Below are 21,949 nucleotides of genomic sequence, written 5' to 3'. Positions count from 1 at the left end.
TGTGGCCGCGCGGTGTCGCTGTGGCCGCGCCGGGAGCGGGTCCCCGGCGGCTCTGGGTTCCTGGGCACGGGGACAGCGGSAATGTCCCTCGCCCTTCCAAGGCCTGTGTGATCTGCGACTCAGCCCTGCTCCTCGTGCTTACCTGCCCACGGCTGASCCACCTGCTCTGCTGGAAACTGTCTCTGCCCATGACAGGGGTGTTTGAACTACGTGATCTTTAAGGTCCCTTCCAACCCAAACCCTTCTGTGAGCCTATGCAGCGTTTTAGGAATACTACACACTGTTTCACAACAGCGATTTCACTGCAGGTGCATCCGGTCTGACTCCCTGCTCTTACACAGCTCTTAGGCAAGTCAAATTCCAGTATTGGCCTTAACGTGATGCAACAGAATAATACACCCGACTCTACTCCATTTCAGTTCAACAGAAAGCAGCATGCTATTAGACCTAAACAAATAAAGTCTTTAGCTAATGAAGTTTAACTGCAGCCGGAGAAGGAGATAAGAATTAAAACAAAACACATTTTAATTGAAAGTGCCAAGTGGAAGTAACAGAGAGCTGTGAGAAAGCTACTTTGTCAATAGTACAGTCTTAAAATCAGTATTTACTCAAATAGCTAACAGGAAAAAAAAAGGAAGTTCTTTGTATTGTTATTGGCCACGAATTTAAATGTAATGACAAATTGCTGAACATAATGAAGAAAAGGTGCAGTAGCTTTCTGCAGGAGAATTCAAGAAGAAGAGGGTTTGTTCATACAGTCCTGTGACACAGTGGCAGAAAGGATTGAGTGGTGTAGCAGTGGTGAAATGTATAAGAAATAAAAAAACAAAAAGCTATTGGATTTCTACCACAAGAGACAATACACTGCAATCAATATATTTGATGGACTACATTTAAACTGTAYTTGTGTAAGTAATAAACAGTGTCTGGCAAAATAGTGGGATATGGTGTGACTGCAAATGGTCACATTTGTTAGTATGTGGAGAGACTTTATAGAGATTTGGGTCACATTCTAAAAATATTTCCAAAGCTTTAATTTGTGATGCCAAAATTATTGTTGTGGGTTGGTGTTTTGGGTTTGTTTGCTGTGTTTTTTTTAAGGGGGGCTGTTATATGTAGTGGGATTTCTTTACTGATCAGTTGCTGGCTGAATAAGCAACAGCTGTAGCAGGTCACACACCAGAAACAGCTTATTTAAGTACTGCAGCTTGCTTTACCATGGTTTTCCTAAGCAAAGCAGCATCTGCTAACTTGTGTGTAGCATTGTTAATTCCTCTGGTTTGTTTTGTTTTGTTTTAATTGGGGCTTTGGGTTTCTTGTTTTTAGGAGGATGCAAGCCAAATTTGAGTAGTCTTCCAGTGACCGAGTACTCAGTATTGAGAACATGTAAGTAATAAGCTGCCTATGTCAAAATGAGTGGATAGGTTTTCTTAGGTCAAGGAAGAGCTGTAACCCTTATRCCCTGTTCTTAATAATTTTACCACATACTGTTAGTCATGTTAGTATGCGAAAACGTAAGAAAAATATTTTAAGTGTCTAGATAGAGTAGACGCAGCTCTAACCATAATATGAGGCAAATGGACAAGACTTGACAATGATTTTCCAGGTGAAGCATTTGTAATCACTAAGTTAAAATACTGGTTTCTTTGTGACTTCTGCATTTTTTCCCCAGTCARACTGGTAACTATGTAACTAATTTTTGAGTACTTGAATTTGAGTTTAGCATGCTTACCTTCTTGCTGAGCCAAGTGAAAGGTTGATGCCCTACCACAAAGAATGAAATTTGTACATTTAGGAGGTCTCTTCAACTTTGTCTCTGCWGAAAGCAATTTATATATTTTTCTTTTTAAAAATTTAATTTATTTAATAATATTTTCTTTATTTTTTGCTTTAGAGAGGTGAATTTCACCATGCACAATGATTTGGGGCCTGATTTCTAGCACAGTCTGTTTCAACRGACCTGAACATACATAATTATTGCTGAAGTCTTAGTTTGACTTTCTGCGAGCTGACTGTACTAGCTTCATGTATTTTCTTTTGGCAGATAGAGTATTTTGAAGACTWTAATTGCACTTACAGTTCTGTGACATAACAGTAATACGTGCCCTGGTCTCGGYCACAGAACAAAGTGAATGGATGCAAGTAAACATGGTTTCAAAACCAGCTTGAACATACACACTGTCTTACACAAGATGTTATATGAAAAATACCAATTAAATTCCCGTAACTAACGTAGATAATGAGGTGGACTACTGCGAAATTAAAGATGAGCTGATAAATTGCATTCTTAAGAAGGAAGATCTTTTACAAATGCATTCCAAGGTAACTGAGATGAATGTAGTGTATCCTTAACCATTTCTGTGTTAGCATATAGCTTCAAGCTTATAGGTAACAGTATCTGGCATTCTCCTGTTCTCTGTGTTCTATTGCTTTCGGTACACTCAGAATTTCTCTCAGGTGTCGGATATATTTTATGGTGTTTAAGCCTTAGACGTTTGGGAAATCCTTTCATGGGACAAGTGCTTTTCATTTGCCCCCATCCTTCAGAGAAAAAATCCAGGGGCCTATTTCCTGTTTACAGATCAATTTTCCTCAGTTTCCCTTGTTGCTTTAGTGCCTCATCAAACATTTGTGTATTGTCCTCTAGTTTATTTGCCATAGTAACCATGTGAGTCAGTGGAAGTGACCAGACATATCTACATATAGATAAGCATTCAGTGTTCATCCTGAACACCCTATGCACAACTGTAAGAGAGCAGACATCACAAACCAACAGACTTTCTGAACCCTGAACTACGTCTTTAGATAACCAAAGTTAGACATGCACTTTTGGATGGAGTCAGATAAGAAAACTTGACAGAGGTTGAGCACGGGTCCCTGCCTTGTGCACTATATAATCCATTTGCTTGTTATGCAATGAGCAATATGAGAAGGGTATTTTTTCCAGTATTGGAGTTAAAAGGCCATGTTGTCTGTAGGTACAAATCCAATTTTCATGTAAGGTTTGGCTCATTGTCAATAGCYAAGGAGCATTGAGAAAGTATTTTTCCTGTAATTGAATATAAGGAGATTACCTAAGATGTGCTAGTGTCCCTACCCATTGTTGCAATTACTGTGTTGGTAAGATACTTGGATTTTTCCATGCTGTTGAAAATGAGGTGTACAGCTGTCTGGAAATTGCACTGAGATTATACCTGTAAATTTCCAGACAGATGTCATCCTGATGCATTTACTGACATTCCTCCTGTGTGCTCATATTCRGTGTTCTTTTTTTTGTCTAATCATGGAAAAGTTATGTTTTCATAATACCCTACTGAGGTTATTTAGAGAAATTTTGCATGTTTTTAATCAATAAAAAKGCTGCTTTGAAGCTCACCTGACACTTCCTATTTGAAGGCAATGTTGTCTTTTAGTTATCATCATACCCTAATGATTTGACTACAGTTTCCACCCTAGCTCTCTAGGGAAAAAAAAAAAAAAAGACAATTACTTTTAGTATTTTCAGAAATGAACTGAAGAAATGTAACAATAAATGAAACAGCAAATTCTTGTGTGCTTTTCTTCAGGTTTTGTAACTAGTGCTTGAGTTTACCTGTGAAGTAGCATTCACAGTGAGTACAAAGATACATTTGTGACCTCCCAGAAAATCTTTCCAAATTGACTCAGTTTGTAAAATATTTGTATGTGGTCACTGCCAATTCTTAAAAGCTGTATTATCTGAAACCTGCTCTTACTGAGAGAGTAAACCTCTTGCAGTTCCTGTGTGGGGCCAGCCTGTGTACGTGCAATTGTTKCAGGTAAATGAGTATGATGAAAGCCGTGGGACAACTCACATAATGGTTGCTCAGCTGCTTTTCATTGTTCAGCTGCTGCCCAGATCAAAAGGCAGAAATTGTCTCCCATAGATTTTGTTGACTATGGTGGCACATAAGTGGATGGAAACATCCAATTTGAGTAAAAAACCAAACAAAAATTAAGGGGGACAGCAGTTCATGATTATGCAATGTTAGGAAGTGTTAGGGAATGCTCAAGAGSATTGAATTGAAATTTTGGGGACAACTTTCAGTTTTACATTTGTTTGTTTAGTGGCTTTTGGAAAGTTTGGCTTTGCAATGCCAGTAATTATGTTTTCTGTGATCTACAGTTCAACTGCCGAAGCTGAGTTGCCAGTGGTGGGGGAATAGCTGTGATCAAGAGCTGATGAACTGTATAAACCTGTCCTCTCAGGAGCTTGTATACAAAAAACTTTCCCATGCATTAGCCACTCTATTATATTCTTGGGTGTTTAAGGGTTTAAYTAATGCATGGGGGCTTTTTGATACCTCTGAAAGTGGGTGAGACTCCATGAGAACTGATGTCCATGACTGTCACTCTTAGTTTACAAAGATCTTAAAAGGAAATTAAACTCTATTATAAAGCCAGGATGTTGTAATAAAAAGATGCCCCATGGAACACAAGGGTGTGTTGAAGGCCACAGAATAAAGGCTCAAAGGAAGAACCTATGGAGCTTTGATTAAATGTTGAGGGAGCAGAGAGGAGGTGTCAAACAGCAAGAAAATACTGTCCTTTGCTGTTCTGGGCAGCAGGACTTTGTATGGTCTTTGGCAGTGGTCAGGAATAYCCTGTATATTGAATACTGCATTACAAAGACTTCTTGACTCCAACATTAAGTTATCCTTGCTAAATATCCAGATTGAAAAATGCCAAAAAATTTTGTTCCTAACATTTCCCAACAAGGTGGAGAGCTGGTCCTCTAATCCAGTGTTTTAGTTACTCCCAGTGTTGTTCTGGTGGTACAGTCTGGTTAATAATGATTCCATGTTTCTTCACAGGGCAAGGGGTCAGATCCTAGTGTTCTTCTTTGTTTATCTCAGAAGAGGCTGCATGTCAATGAGAGATAGTGCTAGGCTGCTTATAATTTTTTTTTTTTAAATATTAAAATCTGCAAGAGGAAATACGCAATTTTAAGACTTATGATAAACTTATGATAAGTTTGTATCACTTCCACTTCATTTATTTAGGCAGCAGCTGTAGTAATTTTATTGTAGTTTTTTTCTTATCACATGCCTTTGATACTACATTTCCAGAGTTTTTAATATTTTACTTTTTCAGGGTTTTGGGGTTCTTTACTATTTCTTTTTTTTTGAGTATTATGCTTCTTATTCCTTCGTGTTCCACAAAAGAAGATACAAGACCTGGGCCAAGTATGCTTACCTGATTTAGTACCTGGGTATGCTAGAGCTGAGATGGAAACACAGCCTTGTCCTGTTACGGCTGATCCCCTGGAAAATCATGCTGATAGGTGGATTTAAACARCAATGAGCAGCCTATCCAACCAAATGTATACTCTTTCAAAACAACTGAAGGATTCTCATGCTTTAAATACTTCATTAAATGCTAAATCACTAGTGATCTTTTCAAGGGGAAAAAATAAGTTCAAGAGAAGGTAAGGTATATGTTTTTACCAAGAGTTCTTAGTACTTCTTGTCTCATATACCTCCCTTGCTACTCTCCAGAGCATGTCCCTCTAAGATGTGTCATTTCTATAGAAAGAATGAAARACAGAAAGCCAAAAAATCTGAAAGACCTTGTTACACTATATTTGCAAAACCAAATCCAAATCAGTCTCAAAGTGATCTTTGTCAGGTGCCAAACAGAGAAACTTTACAATGGAAAAAATTAAAAAAGAGTCTTCTTTAATAGTGTTTGCATCAAAACAAAGTCTCACCTGAACGTTACAGTGGGTGAGTGTTATCCAACAGGCTGCACCACCTTCCAGCAATAAACACACATAATAAACCTTGGCACAGCTTTGGATTAATCCCTTGCTGATCTTTTGCTTGGGTAGTGCTGGCCCAGAGYTGGGACAGGATATAGACAGGAATGAGAGGCAGTGAGGAGTCAAGCACTGACACTGCTGCATTTTATCAATTGAGGTTCTATAAAGGGTATACACTGTTAGCGCAGAAACATAAAATTAAACATCAGTACCTTTAAATAAAATTTAAAGCAGACATATGATAACAACGTAGTACTTTCTGAAAGTTTCTAATGCCGTGTTTGTCCCCACAAGTTTCTATCCCTGTCTGCATTCTTYACAGGATTTTCTTAAACCTTTCTGGACTTTCAGTTAATTCCCTTAAATGTTATATCGCTGCTCTTACTATATAATACCTGTTTTGTTTCTGGCAAGCATTTCAACAGTAGATCTTGTGAACAGAACTGACTACGGGCAAAGTTCACGTCTGACACAGTGCTTCATAAACTGTCAATCACGCATCTCTCTTTTTGGTTGAGCTGATTCTCTGTTCTGCTCTGTTTTGGCCTTTTTTGGGTGTTACCTGAAAGGGAAAGAAGAATGGTCMTTTTTCTTGCTTGCTTATGGAAGCTCCCTGTTTGGAATGGGAAACTACTGRGCACACAGACTAGATGACAATTCCTACCACCCAGGAAAACTGCCTTGCTCCCGCTGGGACACCTATTGCGATGTGTCTGCCACAGTTCAAAAGTAAGGCCAGCTGGTTTGAGTCTGATCAGCTCTGGAGGGGAGAATACAACACAACACACCGAATTCACACTTGCTCTCTCTGCAGCAGCACTATCCGTCTTGGTTCTTAGGAAAAGGGCAGCTAGAACTGCTGTGCCCTCAGTTGCATTACAAAGGGGAAGCCTTGAGAAAAGTGTACCCTCCTTTACTGCAAGAGGAACTTTGGTCATTACCAGTTTTTAGTTTTTACTGGAAATTACTAACTGGCCGAATTTGTGGGACCGATGCACGTGGAAAACACGGCGTTTTGTTTCTAAGCGCTCTGACTGCTAGGAGCTGGAATGAATGTGGGAGGTTCAGGGACGGGCTGCAGCCGCTATCGGCCCCGCCGAGCTGCACCATGGCGCTGGCTTGGGCAGATAATGGGGGTGACCCCGCGCCGGCCCTGCCCGGCCTGCCATCCCCGGGGCGCCCCGGGAGCAGCCGGAGGCGGCGGGAGCTCGTTCCGCTCGCGTGCTCCAGGGAGGCGGCTCCCGAACGCGGGGGAAGCCCCCGGGGCCGAGGCGGCGAGGGAGAGCCGCCGCACTCCAGCCGCCCCCCGCGGGCGGCCGCCGAGCCGCCATCTTGCGGCTGAGCCCTCCCCCTCCCCCGCCCGCCCCGCCGCGCAGCCCCGGCCCGCCCGCGCCCGCTGCCGGGGTCCGCCCGCTGCCGGGGTCCGCCCGGGGCGCTCAGCCGGCTGCGGCTGCGGGGCGGGCCGGGGTGGGACAGCCCTCCCCTCCTCGGCCTCGGTACCGGCGGCCTCGGCCTTGGAGGGGTTCTCAGTTTGGCAGAGCACAAACCGTCTCCCCGCACCCCTGTGCGGAGGCGCCTACCGAAAGCTGAGTAGGTAAGCTGCCCGCTCCTTCTCCCGGCTTCACGCTTTATTTTCTCCTGAGGCAGCTGTCACACAGGGGAGTGCCGCTGGTGTTTTATCTTTGACTGAAAATACTGTGTGCTCGTAGCTGGGGTGACCATGGGAAGGAGAGCACGCATGGGCCGGGAAGGGGCAGGCGAGAGGCGTCGGTTTTCTGTCTGCAAGTCAAAGGATTTTGCATCCCAATTTGGCAAGTAGTGCAAGTGAGGTGCTTTTTAAGGGGTGCTGGCAAGAAAATGTTATCTGCCTTTTGAAAAATGTTTTGCTCTTTGCTTCGGAAGGATGTATCTGTCTGTTGAGAAGCCCAAACATCAGCCTAAATGAAAATTAAGGATAGGTGTGTTTTCCATTCATTTTCTGAGATGACATTCTGTGCTGCTGCCAACTGTTCCTTCGTTTAGTCTTGTCTGAGCTCCTGCATTGCCGAAGTTTTGTAGAGCCTGAAGTGTTGCTGTGTGAGCTGTGCTAATCGTGGCTCAGGGCAGGCCTCAGCTTCACCAGGTGTCCARTGCTTCCCCAGCTGCTCTGTGGCCAGGGGCTTTCTTGGAACGGTGTTGTAGAATGACAAAGGAAATGTGATCTTGAGAAACAACTGCTCAGAGACACATAAGGTGTGTGATATTTCTTGTGGCATTGTCTAGATTTGCAGGTAGAGGTGGCCCACTTCTTGAGGTAATTGCTGTTAGAATACTCTGGTCTTTGTTTTCTTAGCCCAATCAATGAAAAGTTAAAAATGCAGTTAACTTGCAAGAACAGGAACTGCAATAATCACTTCTTCCCACTTAATTTTATCAGTGAATCTCCCTAAAGTTGCTTCCTCTTTCACTTACTGCACAAAKTTTTACATTAAAATGCATGTAGTACATGCTTATCTTAGCTGAGAACAGGGTAATAGAGCTGCCACGAATGGTAACTCTTCCTGCCCTGATTCCACTTTCTTCTTCCTGAATAAAATAATGTGTCATCCTTGGGATGTTTCCACATTGCATTGAAGTAGGAGAGTTCCTGCATTGCAWTAAAGTAGGTCATGTTGTGGGATATAATTTATGAACGATGTGCACAGTCTTGCCAGTGTCACCACATTATCCTGAGAGTGATTATCAGTTGAAAGCTTAAGAGTGAGAGACCAGAGGGAAGTTATACATTGGAATTATCTTTTCTATTCCCTCTACTATCTTTGACTTTCATTAAAAGAAGATGAAAGGGATTTTGTCTTCTTTTGGTGAAGGAGTCAGTTTCTCTATTCCTGTTCTCAGAGAGGAACCTGATGTTGCTTAACTCACAGCTGCTGGAAAATTGAGTTTCTGGTCTGGTGAATTTTAAGACTACAAATACTGACAACCTACAAGAGAAATGTTTCATGGAAAGTTTGAACTGCACWTGTTCCTTGCCGTGTGTCTATTGTTGGTCTTCATACGAGGCTTCCTCTCATTCAAGCTGGCTGCAAGCAGCTATGCTTGGCACAGTTGACAGCAGAAAAGGCAGCATTATTCCTAAAAGCTTTGTCTGTATTGGCCTGCAGTTCCCAACAATGAAGCTGTGGCTCCTTGTACTCAAGGATTCGAATTGCAGTCCTTAGTCACTGAAGGGATAACTACAAATCATATGTTCTATGGAGTGAAAGCTAGCTGCTTTCCCTTACAACTGTGTTACATTTCATTATTTTAGTGTCATTTATCTAGTTTGTTTGTTACATCTACTGTCAGAACAAACTCATTTCTGTGTAGAATCTACCAGGTTTTGGTTTTTCATGAGATMATTTTCTTTGTTTCCATTAAGAATTCTGAATTGCAGACAATTTCACTATTGTGAGACACTAGTTTGAGATAAGCCTGAGGTTTAATAAGGCTGTATATTAAATCTGCGAATAGCCATTACATAACCCGAGAACAGTTATATAAATATCTGTATCCTATAGAGCAAAAGATGTTGAGACGTATTCGCTGTGTTAAGCAGCATGCTGTGGAAAAGCTTGCATTTCTGGAAAACAGTGCTCTGCATCTGTGTTAAATGTGATTGGGTTTGGGATGTGCATGTGTCTCTCAAGCTGAAGGGATGATTCACCTTCAAAGCCTTYTGAGGAGTGCCAGTAGCAGCTTGTGCTGTGATGCAGTTCTTCTCTTTGAAACTCATGTGATTCACCAAAGATTTGTCCTGTATCACTTGACAGGGTCCCTAGTAGTGAAGTTGAAGGTAGCCTGAAGGAAAGCTGCAGGAATCTATCTGTCTATCTATATATCTGTCTGTCTGTCCATCTATCTCTTACAAAAAATGGATTTGGATGTGTGGGTTTGTATTTGTGTCAGTTTTGATCTACTGAGGAAGATACAGGATTTAGCATGTGCTATGACTGATTCAACATGAGAGTCAGTCTTCTGCATATTTGTGTAAGTCCTGAATTATGAAATGGGGACAATGGCACTTCTGTATTTTGTTACAATTTTATGGGGAGGAATAATAATTTTAATACAGAAGGAGAAGAGCCTTGTCATTAGCCTTGGATATCAAGGCACAAGAGATGAGAAGGAATGCTAGAATTTAGGGATAGATACAGCTGGAATATACTTCCACTACAGATGAAATGTTGCGTTTGATTAAAAAATTTTCATCTCTGTCTTCTTGCTGAAAAAAAATTACTTTGAGAGAGAAGTGAATGGGTTGAACATATCGCTCTGCTGGGAGCCTTACAGCTGTAAGCTTGGAGAATTTGACAYGGGGCTGTGCTGAAAACCTGCTTTTTACCTTGCAGCTAGTGTAGAATGTGGCTGATTTCTTTCAAGAATGCGGTGTTGGAAATCTGTCTCTGATCCTCTAGTCAAAGAAATGGTTTATTGTCTGTTTCATTTAYTACAAGTTTTTCCTTTGTTCTGTAGCAAATAATGCTTTGAGCTGCTGGTCCAAATACATCTAAGCAAATGTATCATCTATAATATAAGAAAAATACAGCTTTTAAAATAAGCCCTACTTGGAGGGTGACTCGTTTTCCCGGGAGCAGGGATAGCCAAGGCTACTGGACAGATTTGGATGACACAGCAGCTGAGTCCAGATGAATTACAGCGGCATTTTGGAAGTGCTTACTAAAAGCCTCAGGCATAAATAAAAGTCATGAGTCAAAGAGTTGATGCTGCATGTAAATACGTATGCGCTGGATGCCAAGGTGTGAAMTAAGCCTTACAAGATCTCACCTTTGCGCTGACTTGATTTGCTTGCTTATTTACCTGGCTGTTGTGTTCTGTGTTCCCTGTGGACAGAATACAAAGAAGCTGGGAAGACTCTTAAACCATTTGTTAATTTGCACAGATTGTGCTGTACAAAGCACTGTTGGGATTTGGCAGTCTTGATTTTACCACTGATAGATTAAATCGCTTAGGGGAAATCAGTTCATCTTTGCCTTAGTTTCTATCCCTACAAAGTGGGCTAAGTTATCTTGACTTCCTAAACAATACTTCAGGATTTAGTCATGTCAAAATTTTATATGTAGAGTTAGCTGATGGACTGCACGGGTTTCAGAGCTGTATTGCCAAAGCCATATCTGTTTCTGGCAGGACCTTGCTATTGACCGRTGAATATTTGTGTTTGATGTCCCCTCTTCATCTGATTTGCAGACTTTACATGTCTGCTTGCATATAGAACCTGCAGTGTTGTAATCAGCCCMTTCAAAGGGAATCTTTGCTAACAAGTGAGGAATGGGGGTCACCAGGTGTTTCTGTTGTGCATACATACTTAATGCATGCTTAAATTTCACTGCTGCAGACCTAAAGAATGGTATGTAGAAATATGGGTAGGCTCTAGTGCGATGGATTGGATTATTGGCTTCTGTGTCATATGTGGATTCATTGCTATCTGGARCGTGTATCATTAGCACATGATACTGAAATGTTGGGAGAGGTCAAAGTTGCACAAAGCAAGGTACAAACTTCACGGGTGATATGATGATTTGATCTCTAAATCTTTCTGGAAGGTAGAGAAGACTTTGCTAAATGTTTTTGTACCAGAGTGGAGGAGCTTTGATTTTTTTGTCAAACTTACCTTCCTTTCCTGGTGCTCAATTCCTGGAAGGGCTATTCCCATTGTGTATTCTGTAATAATTTAAGAAGGCATAAGCTTGTACTTAAAGGAATAAGGTTAATAAATGTACTTGTTTCTTTTACAGATGAGATCATTTCATACTCTTCTTTTGGAAGAGGTGGTCAGAGGAAATGGATAGCTATTCAGACTTCACTGCACAGAACCTCTCATCTTCAGCTAATATGTCTCTTTCTTTGCCTGGACAAGCTGGACTCAATGCCACCGGTGGTACTCCTTCTATGTCAATAAGTAGGCTTTTTCCAGCCCTGTTGGAATGCTTTGGAATAATTCTTTGTGGTTACATAGCTGGAAGAGCCAACATTATCACATCAACTCAGGCCAAAGGACTGGGAAACTTCGTGTCCCGTTTTGCACTCCCAGCTTTACTGTTCAAAAACATGGTGGTACTTAATTTTTCTAATGTGAACTGGTCTTTCTTGTACAGTGTTTTAGTTGCCAAAGCTGCTGTGTTTTTTTTAGTCTGTGTTTTAACATTGTTGGTAGCCAGTCCTGAGAACCGATTTAGCAAAGCAGGTTTGTTCCCTATTTTTGCTACACAAAGCAATGACTTTGCACTGGGATATCCAATAGGTAAGTATGCATTCTTCTTTAAAATTAATTGTCACTGTTCTAGACATGTTTGCTTTTATTTTTCCTTGATTTGAAATTGACTTCTGAACTGATGTTCTATGAAATCGAAGTAATTTCTGAAGTGCCTTTCAAATTCTCTTCAAGATTATTCATCACCTRGGAAAGATTAAAAACAAAAAAAAGAAAGCAAGTTGGTTCTAGCAAAACAAAAAGCAAGACGTTTGATTCCAGAATTAAAAATAAAGTTACAAAGGAGAAGCTCAAATATGCAATTTCATATTGTATGTAACAWGTAGGTCCATATTTTAGATTACTTTAGTAGTTAATAAGGAGTTTCTTTCTCCTTATTCCAGGGCAGCATGCCTAGGAGAATCCTAGATCTTTCTTACTTTCTTCAAATTTGCTTGATATGTATAAAATTTAGACACACACAATTGCATACTTTTTCTTTAGATAAAAATGCCATGTTTCCCTCCATTGCATCTCCCGAGATTTAATCCTCTTGAAAGAAATCAGAAGTATGTCAAATGGGGCTGTGAGAATTATATCTTTGTTTGTTGGTATGCATTTTAGATGCCAGTTAGAGTTTTTCTTTTTTTTAGATATTTGTATTTTGGTGTTCTCTGAATGTATTTTCATTGTATCCTAGTTAAAACATTCTTTCCACTTTTACTTTCTTGTCAGACTGCATATTTCTTCACGTACTTCACAATTTATACAATATGATTTGTATTTTTTCTATGTGTGATTTTGCCAAAATCTACACTGTTTAGAGCTCTACTGGAATAGTTACTGCAACAGAAGCATTGTAGGCTTTTGAGGTTTATTTTCCCAAACTTTCACCAGTTATTGGTTCATGCTGTCACCTGTGCAAACTTTTTACTGTTAGTAAAATATTAAACTTCTCTGAAGTGATTGCAGGACTGGTCCACAGCAAAGAATGCTGTGCTGCTTTTTATGTGACAGAGATAATGTTTTGAACAAAGCCTGACCTTTTAATGAAAATATACTTTTAAATGCTGTAGCAGTGGAAATTTGTAAAGGAAAAATACCAGTATTGACAAATTGTGCACTAAGCCATGTAGGGAAATCAAAATGCAGGTTAAAATTTCGAAGATCATCACTGTTTTTCTATTATTATGGTTATGACAGTTCTAGATTAAAAAGTGAAGTTGCGGTGAAAAAAACCATCTGGCAGAAAGGTTTGTTAGCATGTCCCTGATGTAGAGAAAATTGCTATGACAGAAAGCTTTGGGGTTTTTTTATTACTGAGTAATAATAATACAACTCTGACAAAGAGTTTCACGTATTCTGCAGAGCGCTCTGTGTTAAAGCCCAGGTGTGGCAGAAGTGTTATGTGGGTGMTGGCTCAGTTACCGTGACTTTAATCATATTCATTGTATTAAGCATGGATAACTAGTGTGGGATTTATGTGTCATTTTGAGCAGCTGGGACACAGAGAATAGATTTTTTAAAAATTAGATTTTAAAAAAAWTTCAGTTTTTTGTTATGATAAGCAAGCAGGCACCATGATTTTACAAAAAGAATTTTTTTCATCAGTGATAGAAGTTGAGGATTATTTTTACTRTCTTAATGATCGCTTAAGAGTGATTTCTTTTTTTTTCCCACCCACTGACTCAGTGRTCTAATTCCAATTTTTGTACCCAGGAAAATGCATTCTGACATCATACATAAGTTAAAGTACTGATAGATCTTAATATATTAAGTATGCAGTTTCACTTTGCCAGAAAGTAAAGATTTTTTTAATAATTCACTGAGTCATTACTTACATGTGACTTGCGTTGAGTTGTGTTCAAGCAAGATGGGAGTTTTGTATAAAGCAGCATAAAACATCAGTCTCAGGTTTGAGGTTCTAGGAGAAAAAACTATTTACATAAAAGTTGTCCAGCGTGTTTAAAGTGGTTTTGCTCATCAGGATGTATTTAGTGCTTAAAGCTAKCTTGTTAAGTGCAGTAATTAACCCCAAACTTGGTAGTTCGGTTCAGCAGTTTATTTAGGGTTTTAGTACAGGTACTTGCATATGTACTTTAATAATGGCCTCTAAAAATAAAAACACCTTTAGTGCCTTTTCTTATATATGTCAGAAATCAATGACTTGAGAATGTCAGTTTGTTTGGTCTAAGGAGACTGTTCACAGTGAGTGCTGAACTTGGAAGTTCCTGTCATTCCAGAGGCTTAAATAATACGAAGATAAAAATTGATTGGATTTTAAAAAATGTAGTCTTGAGGGAAAACCTTTTCCGAAAAAAGGTATTGTTATTAAGAATTATTAATTGTATGGATAGTRTATATTGAATACATAGCATGTATAATAGTTAGGATGATGCAATTGACTATATATTCATGTATTATAATTGACATGCTATTAGTACCTATAGCATATTATTGATAACTACTAGTAACAAGGCAATTATTGAATATAACATTTGTAAGTCAGGTAACAGAGAACATTCTACTTTTAAAGTATTGGGGTTTTTTAAATTYGCCTTAGAATTTAATCTTGTGTATATTTCCAAAGTATTTTTATTACTTTTAAAGTGCTGTTAGTACAAACTTGAAATAAGAAGCAATTCTGCTTTGACTCATAAGTGTGTAGCAGTAATGAAAACAAATGCTCATGATTTAGAGTTCCTTGAGGGACCATAACCACAGCARTAACTCTTGTCCTGAGTAGTCCCAGAGAATGAACCAATAATTTCGTGATAAACTACTTCTTTTTTGTCTGTTGCCTTGTGTTGAGTTGAGTCAATGTAGAAAGATCACACCTSACTTAACCCACTGAAAACTCATTAAATTCCAGAGAGGCAAGATTCCCTTAAGATGGGAAGCAGCTCTGTATCTGCAGAAGTGAATTTAATTCTCCAAAACTGTCATGTTTATAAGGAAGAAAAGCAAGTCAGAAATAAAGCCAAAATGTTTCCATCATTTGGGCTGGCTCAAAGGAAACATAGTATTGTTACATCATTTTCTTTCTTTTTTCTGTAAATAGTGATTATTTGTAGGATCATTAAATAGTATTGGATAGTTCATCTTTGGTCTTTAATATGTTCTTTAGATGAATGTTACCTAATACAATTGGACATACTTTTCTTCCTGCATCATCTTATATTGATTGTTAATTAAATGGATTCCTTCACTTACTTCTGGAGGAAAATGGAATAATTTTCTTTAGTTTTCAGACAGCAAAATTTATTTCAGTATTTGATGTATTTTTCTGCTGATATGTAATCACTCATAACTCTTCATTTCCTGTCTTCCTAGTTGAAGCTTTATATCAAACCACTTACCCAGAGTATCTCCAGTACATTTACCTAGTGGCTCCAATATCCCTTATGATGCTAAACCCCTTGGGGTTTATCTTCTGTGAAATCCAGAAGTGGAGGAATAATCGCACTGTGTCACAGAGCAAGATCAAGATTGTTGGCCTAGCACTCCTTCGAGTTTTGCAGAACCCMATTGTATTCATGGTCTTCATAGGAATTGCCTCAAACTTTATTCTTGGCCAGAAAATTCCTGAATACCTTGAAAATTTCCTTGATGGACTGGGTAGTTCATTTTCTGGCTCTGCACTTTTTTATCTCGGACTAACTATGGTGGGACAAACAAAAAAACTGACAAAGAGTATGTTTGTTGCACTGATCCTTCTCATCACAGCTAAACTGTAAGTTCAATTTATGTATTTTTATAATTTTGTTCTCTAGATGTTTTAAGCTCTGAATACCCTGGTCAGATGGCTTTTCTGTCAAAAACATCATAATGATAGTACATTTCAATTCCAGTATTTTGAGTCAGTTCTTCCCAAACTCTTTGATAGAATATAACTGTTAATTTTTAAAGAAAATTAGTTGACTACAAACCTATTGTCAGGCTCTGCTGAGAAAGAAAATCAGGGGTGGTGTGCCTTTGTGGACTGCCTGCAGGCCATCTGTCATGAATTGGATGTTTGGGGGATTAGCAGTTTCAGTTAAAATTTATTGAATAGTTAGACAGTAGTGAATTTAGGTATATTTGATTCGTATTTGTATTTTATTTGGCTTAAACAATGCATCTAAATTAGTTGTTTTTCCTTGTTTTGTGTGTAAATATTTGAAACTGCTATATTGGAAGACCTTTAAAAGGTCCCTTTATGCTCTAAACCAGCTTGACTTTTAAGCATGAATAATGAAAAATTCTATTTAGAACTTATACTGTAATTCTCTTTTCTTGAATATATCTCAGTGAATRTTTATTTAGTTATTTAATATTAAATATTTCCTACAGATCTACAATTAACAGAATGTTTGGTTTTTAAGTTTATATTGTAAAATGTGAAGGTGTATTTGAATATCATTGCAACTGACCAGCAAACTTCATGACCTAGTCTGTAAGCCAGGTCAATGACAAATTTTGCAAGAACATGAAAAAAAAAGGGTTTAAATGTTACCACTTTGCCTTATTGTAARCTTGTGTAAAGCTTACATTGAGTATGTGTGAGATCTGGGCTATTGCTGAAGGTGAACAAAATAGCCKTGATGCAGGGGGTTTGCTGGCCAAAACTTTTGCAATGGGACACTTAAGCTTGAGCCCTTGTATTTCAGACAGCTTGCAGAAAGATGGTCTGTGTTTCAGAGCTGCTGAGTGCTTATAGCTACCTACTATTACTGTAACAGCTGAAATATAAGAGAGCTTTTATGTTTTACCTTTCAAAATATGAAATTTATACAAAGAATGTGTCTGCACAATCAGGGAAGCTACTTATATGCCTGAGTTTGTTGTCATCTTTGTTTGTTTTTTTTATGTAATTTGTGACATAAGATATTTAAGCAGCTGGTAAATGTTTTGATAACAGTAAAGGCCAAAATTCAAAGTGACATCAGTATTTTGCTTTTCATAAGCAGTATTCAAACAAGCATTAAATTTCCTGTTTATTAGGTAAAGAAGAGGCTGTTGTTATAGTTTGAATAATATTTTTTCAATTACTTTTTTTCYCTCTCTTTTCAGGCTCATGATGCCGTTTCTCTGTAGAGAGATGGTGGAGCTCCTGGACAAGAGTGACAGTGTGGTCAATCACACCAGTTTATCAAACTATGCATTTCTGTATGGAGTTTTTCCAGCAGCACCTGGTGTTGCAATATTTGCAAGTCAATTTAATATGGAAGTAGGAATTGTATGTAGTTAAACTTTTCCAAATATGTCCTAACTTTGAGCTTAACTTTGTTGATTGAAATAAATAAGTAGGCTTGAAGAATTTCCATTTCCTTTTCTGYAGTATAGATATATTAGAACTACTTGTATTCCCAGGATCTTTCWTGATGTCTTAAGTGTCTTGATAGCATATGCCCATAAATAAGTCCTCATGCTTTTTTTTATTTGTGACTCTAATAGAAAGAGCTGGGGTAACTTTAAGTATGAAGAACTTGTGTCTTTGTTTTGGGGCTGTGAGTTTTGTTAGGTTTCTTTTAAAGACCTTGCCTTTGAGATACTGTTTTTGTAGGGGAAAAAAGAAATTATTACTGACTTCAGTGGGAATACTGTTAGTTTAATGCTGAAAGTTTATGAAAGATCTTAAGCTTTAACTGATTCAGTTTTGTTGCCCTTCAGTTAAATCTTGTGATGGAAAAGCATTTGATTTTATGTATTAGAGGATACCAATTACCTTTTCAACTTAGGATAGAAATTTTAGAATTGTTTCTTCCACTTGAAGTGGCARTAACACATTCTTGTTGACTTCCATTGTTCTTAATATTTTCTATTTTGGAATTGTTTAGATGAATTCTTTTTTCTTTTTATTTTAAGAAAAAAGGCATACTAAAAGTAAATCTTGCAGGATAGACTTTTATGCCCTACAAACTTAGGAAATCTTTTTAAAATAGAGTCTCTAGTATGAGTAACAACTMACATTTCCGTCACTAGAAKGTGCACRTTCTAGAAAGTAGAAAGACAATGAGGAGCCAAACTAAAAATCACTTGTAAATAAATATGGTTTCTTCTCATGAATTGGTGCATATTAATACTTGCATAATTACTTGGGTTTTTAGTTGTTTATAGTGTGAATATTTATATCCAAAAGCAATTTGTCACAGTGTAAATTCACTCCTAGACTGTAGTCATTAGTGTATTTGACACCCATGAAAAAGCTCTGTAGAAATTTGCTTTAGGAAGCTCTCTACTCCTGCTATTTTAGAAACTTGTTACAATTTTCAATTTAGCTGTATGTACAAACTAGATACTTTCTGGCTCAAATTCTAAATAACTTGTTATAGAAACACTCATTATTTGTTAAAGGTCTAGGTGTGTTTAGTTCAAGGGTCCAATTTTGCCAGTGGTTGTATTCCTGAAAGCAGATTATTTAGCTTGAGATGTGATTGTTGTTTCTGTTTGACTCTGCAGATTACCTCAGGCATGGTGATAAGCACGTTTGTGTCTGCCCCTATTATGTATGTTTCTGCATGGCTGCTGACCATCCCATCCATGGACCCCAACCCGCTGGCATCCGCACTCCAGAACGTCAGCTTTGACATCAGCATCGTCAGCCTCATTTCACTGGTAGGTGCTGCTCAGGTGAGATGCACMAGCACTGGTGCTCAGGGCAGCCTTAATGCGTAAGCAGTACATTGAGTCACAGCAAGACTTGTATTTCCTCATCAGATCCTGTTGCAGAAGGATGAGGAAGGAGTTAAAAATCTTGATTTAGCAGTGCGTCTGCTGGAAAGCTGCACTGTAGAGAARGATGAGTGACTGAATTAGAGCATTTATTGCAGAGCTTGAGAGGTTTGTTTGTTGGGTTTGTTTTCTTTCCTTAATAACAGGGTCTGAGGGAATTAAAGTACTAGCTTACACCACAGAGACTAGTTATGTCAAGCCATGTGAAGTGCTTGGATATCACAGTAATGAAGGCTCTGTACAAACTTCAGCTCCAGAAATGTCAGTGAATATTTATTTAGTGAAGTCTTAATGAGTATTAATGAAAACGTATAACCTGAAAAATTTATGTTTATCAAAGYCCTTTACTAGAAATTCTTCTCTTAAAAAGTGAGTTGGTAATCCAGAAGTCCAATGTGAATTTTGTTTTGGCTTCATAGAAAGTACAGACAGTGTGATTATTTTATTTGCTTTTTTAAATAAAAACATTCATGTTGGAAGGAGTTGAAATTTTCTGAAGTTGTTGTCTCACTGAAGTCCTCTTGTCTTGAAACTGTGACTGAAGGGAAGTTAGAAGTGAATGCTACCTCTCGCTGTCAGATCATTTTGGGAGATTCAGGGGAGGTGGGTGTAGATTTTAAATTCTAAATTGCCRGATTACTCTGTGGCCATTTGTGTCCTGAGGAATAAACAGGCTTCTGCATACTCCAGGCAAGTTCTTGGTCTTTCCTGGAAATACCTCGCCAACGTGAGAACACAAAGATGCATTKCTTTTTCTGACTACAGCTGCTGAGGCAAAGGGCTGGCAGCATACTGTAGCAGTAAGGAGCTGCCTAGAGTAACCATCTTGCTAAGTTTTGTTGTATATTTACTTTCAACATCATCTTCCAGAATACTTACCTTGTTCTTTTGGGTTTTATTTTGTTCTTAGATTAATTTTTCTTCTTGTATGTTACAGACCTGGTCTCTTATTGTTGTTCTTCTGAGTAAGAAATACAAACAGCTTCCTCATATGATTACAACAAATCTACTTGTTGCTCAGGTCAGTACTAAAGAGAATGCTGTTGTGTGAGTTTTAGGGTTTAAGTATTTTTTTTAATGTTTTTTGAATTTAGTTTCTGCAGTGAGGTCTTTATAGCCAGCTGTGGAGGGCAGAATAATCTAACATGTGACTTGTCTAAGCAACTTCTGTGCTTTGAAATACACCCTTGACAAAATGATAGTGTTAATGCAGGCACTGTGATTCCTAAATAGAACTATAAGTAATCAGAATGGAAAGTGGCTTCTRAAGTGTATTCTTAGTTAATGCCCAATACTGTTGAGTGCACTTCTGTTTCAATTTGTACCCATCTGAATTTGGCAATAGCAGGAGGAGCAGCAGCAGCTTATGCTTGACTCTACAGTGACCCAATTCAGGGAGCTAAATAGAAAAATGATCCCCTGACTGATTTATGTCTCTGAAGCTCTTGCTGAGGGATAAGCAGGTACAAATGCTATTGCAAGGAGGACCTGTGGGAATGCATGGCTGGTGGCTAGGGAARGCTAAAGCCAAACAGTTCTGGATTAATTCTAATTGTTGTTTAATCTGAGAGAGMACTACAGAATACATGGTCCTTATTCCCTTGAAGTCAACTGCACAACTGGAACAGCCAGTTGTAATACATGTGTTTGTAATACATCTTTGTGGTAGTGCTTTCTGAAGTGTTCTGTAGGTTTTTTTAAAAAAATATCTCTCTCTATGTACAGTACACTCTCTGAGCTCTGATTACGGAGTCACGTTTGAAAAATGTCATGTATGAGAATTGCAGGCACTTCTGTTCTGTAACAACAAATTTACTTTCATCTTCAAAAGAAATTGAAATGTCATGTTACTGTTTCCATAATATTTTAGCCTAYTTTTTCAGATTCCTTCAGTGCTAAAATTATCATATATGCAGTGTCACTGGGTGACATCTGGTGTAATTACTGGCTGAACAAATACCTATTGATCTCAGCTTCAGTGTAAATTATTTCAGATAAATGGTTTGTACTTACCAAAAACATCATCATTTACCATTTATGAAGTATATAAAGTTGGGGGTATGCCTTACTCCTGGTTTCAATGAGCTATATACTCGCTGTCGAAAAACCTGTCCTGAAAATAAGGTACCRTAGTCAAGTGATACAACTGTAATAYTGAATTTACTSTGGCAGTGCTTTACTGCTAAATGAACCATCCAATTCATAAAATCACTCTCCAGTGTATCTGGGGGGTGGAGTTTTGAAGCTTATTGCAGGTATATACGTTGTGTTCAGCTCTTCTTGTCATCCTTGTTACCCAGTTTAAATGATGGTATCTTACTTTTCTTTCCAGTTTGTTGCTTGCATTGGAATGGTGGCATGGAATTTCACTGTTAAAGAGAAAGACATCACCATACAGATTCTCGTATTTATATTCCTTTACAGCTCACTTTATAGCACCTACCTATGGACAGGTATGCTCTTTCTAGGCAGAACCCAGGTACTGTAACAGAAGATTAATGTACTGAAATAATGTTATTACATTCTTCAGAGCACTTGTTCTTTTCACTTGTCTGTAGTTGTACAAATGTGGGGATACCTGTAAGTTGTGCCAAGCAGCAGTGCTGCCAGCACAGGGTTTAGTRTTAAGGCTCTAGGGCTGGTGTGTGGCAAGAGACAAGAACCTGCTCTCAAGGCAGAGGCAACTACAAATAGAGTGAATATGGTGGGTTGCCCTTCAGCTAGTTGAAGTCTTACTGATGATTTTTAATTAATGCAGAGTTTACAATTTTTAATTATTCAGCATTAAGTAGATTTAAAAACTTGGTGCCACAAAAAGTAAAAAATGCAAAATGAAGGGAAATACCAAAGTACCTTTAACACCTCTTTCCTGTGGAAACTGTAAYTTCTAAAAGCAATATGTGGGTGTATGTTTAATGCAGGAATTGAAATAGAAAGAATTGAAAGATGCATCAAGAAGTTTTGAGCTTACTTACATGATTTTTAAAAAAGAGATATTTTGGCTATTCAAGCTATTTTTGTCCAGAATCTACAGRTTTCATTCCTGCAGTGTTTTTCGGGTGTGAGTTGTATTTGTTTAGYTGAAGTATGTAGCTCATGATTGGYAGGGCCCAATATAAATACTTCAACRTGAGAATTGTTGAAGTTGCTGAGCCACTGAGGTGTGAGCTGAATAGGCAGTTCCAGAAGATACACCCATGTAGAGTCATAGATGTAAAAATATGCAA

At 38.5% G+C, this 21,949-nt stretch overlaps 1 protein-coding gene across 3 annotated transcripts in view; it reads left to right on the top strand.

Moving 5' to 3' along the window:
- Positions 1-21,949, top strand: part of GPR155 (G protein-coupled receptor 155) — a 36,669-nt gene that overhangs the window by 3,240 nt on the left and 11,480 nt on the right. The window contains exons 1-7 of one of the 3 annotated variants that reach the window (XM_057363682.1): positions 7,191-7,373; positions 11,554-12,059; positions 15,342-15,741; positions 17,061-17,226; positions 18,450-18,605; positions 19,660-19,743; positions 21,055-21,175. In XM_057363682.1, coding sequence (XP_057219665.1) covers positions 11,600-12,059; positions 15,342-15,741; positions 17,061-17,226; positions 18,450-18,605; positions 19,660-19,743; positions 21,055-21,175 — 1,387 coding nt within the window. In that variant the 5' untranslated portion in view covers positions 7,191-7,373; positions 11,554-11,599. Of the gene's footprint in view, positions 1-7,190; positions 7,374-11,553; positions 12,060-15,341; positions 15,742-17,060; positions 17,227-18,449; positions 18,606-19,659; positions 19,744-21,054; positions 21,176-21,949 lie in introns of those variants that run through there. The other 2 variants (XM_057363680.1, XM_057363681.1) reach the window with 2 other exon arrangements.

This window comes from Malurus melanocephalus, unplaced genomic scaffold (genome assembly GCF_030028575.1).
Source record: "Malurus melanocephalus ecotype Western Australia unplaced genomic scaffold, MMel_1.1 scaffold_30, whole genome shotgun sequence".
Lineage (NCBI taxonomy): Eukaryota > Metazoa > Chordata > Aves > Passeriformes > Maluridae > Malurus > Malurus melanocephalus.
Note: the sequence above shows the minus strand (reverse complement) of the source record. Positions and strands in the feature narration are given on the sequence as shown.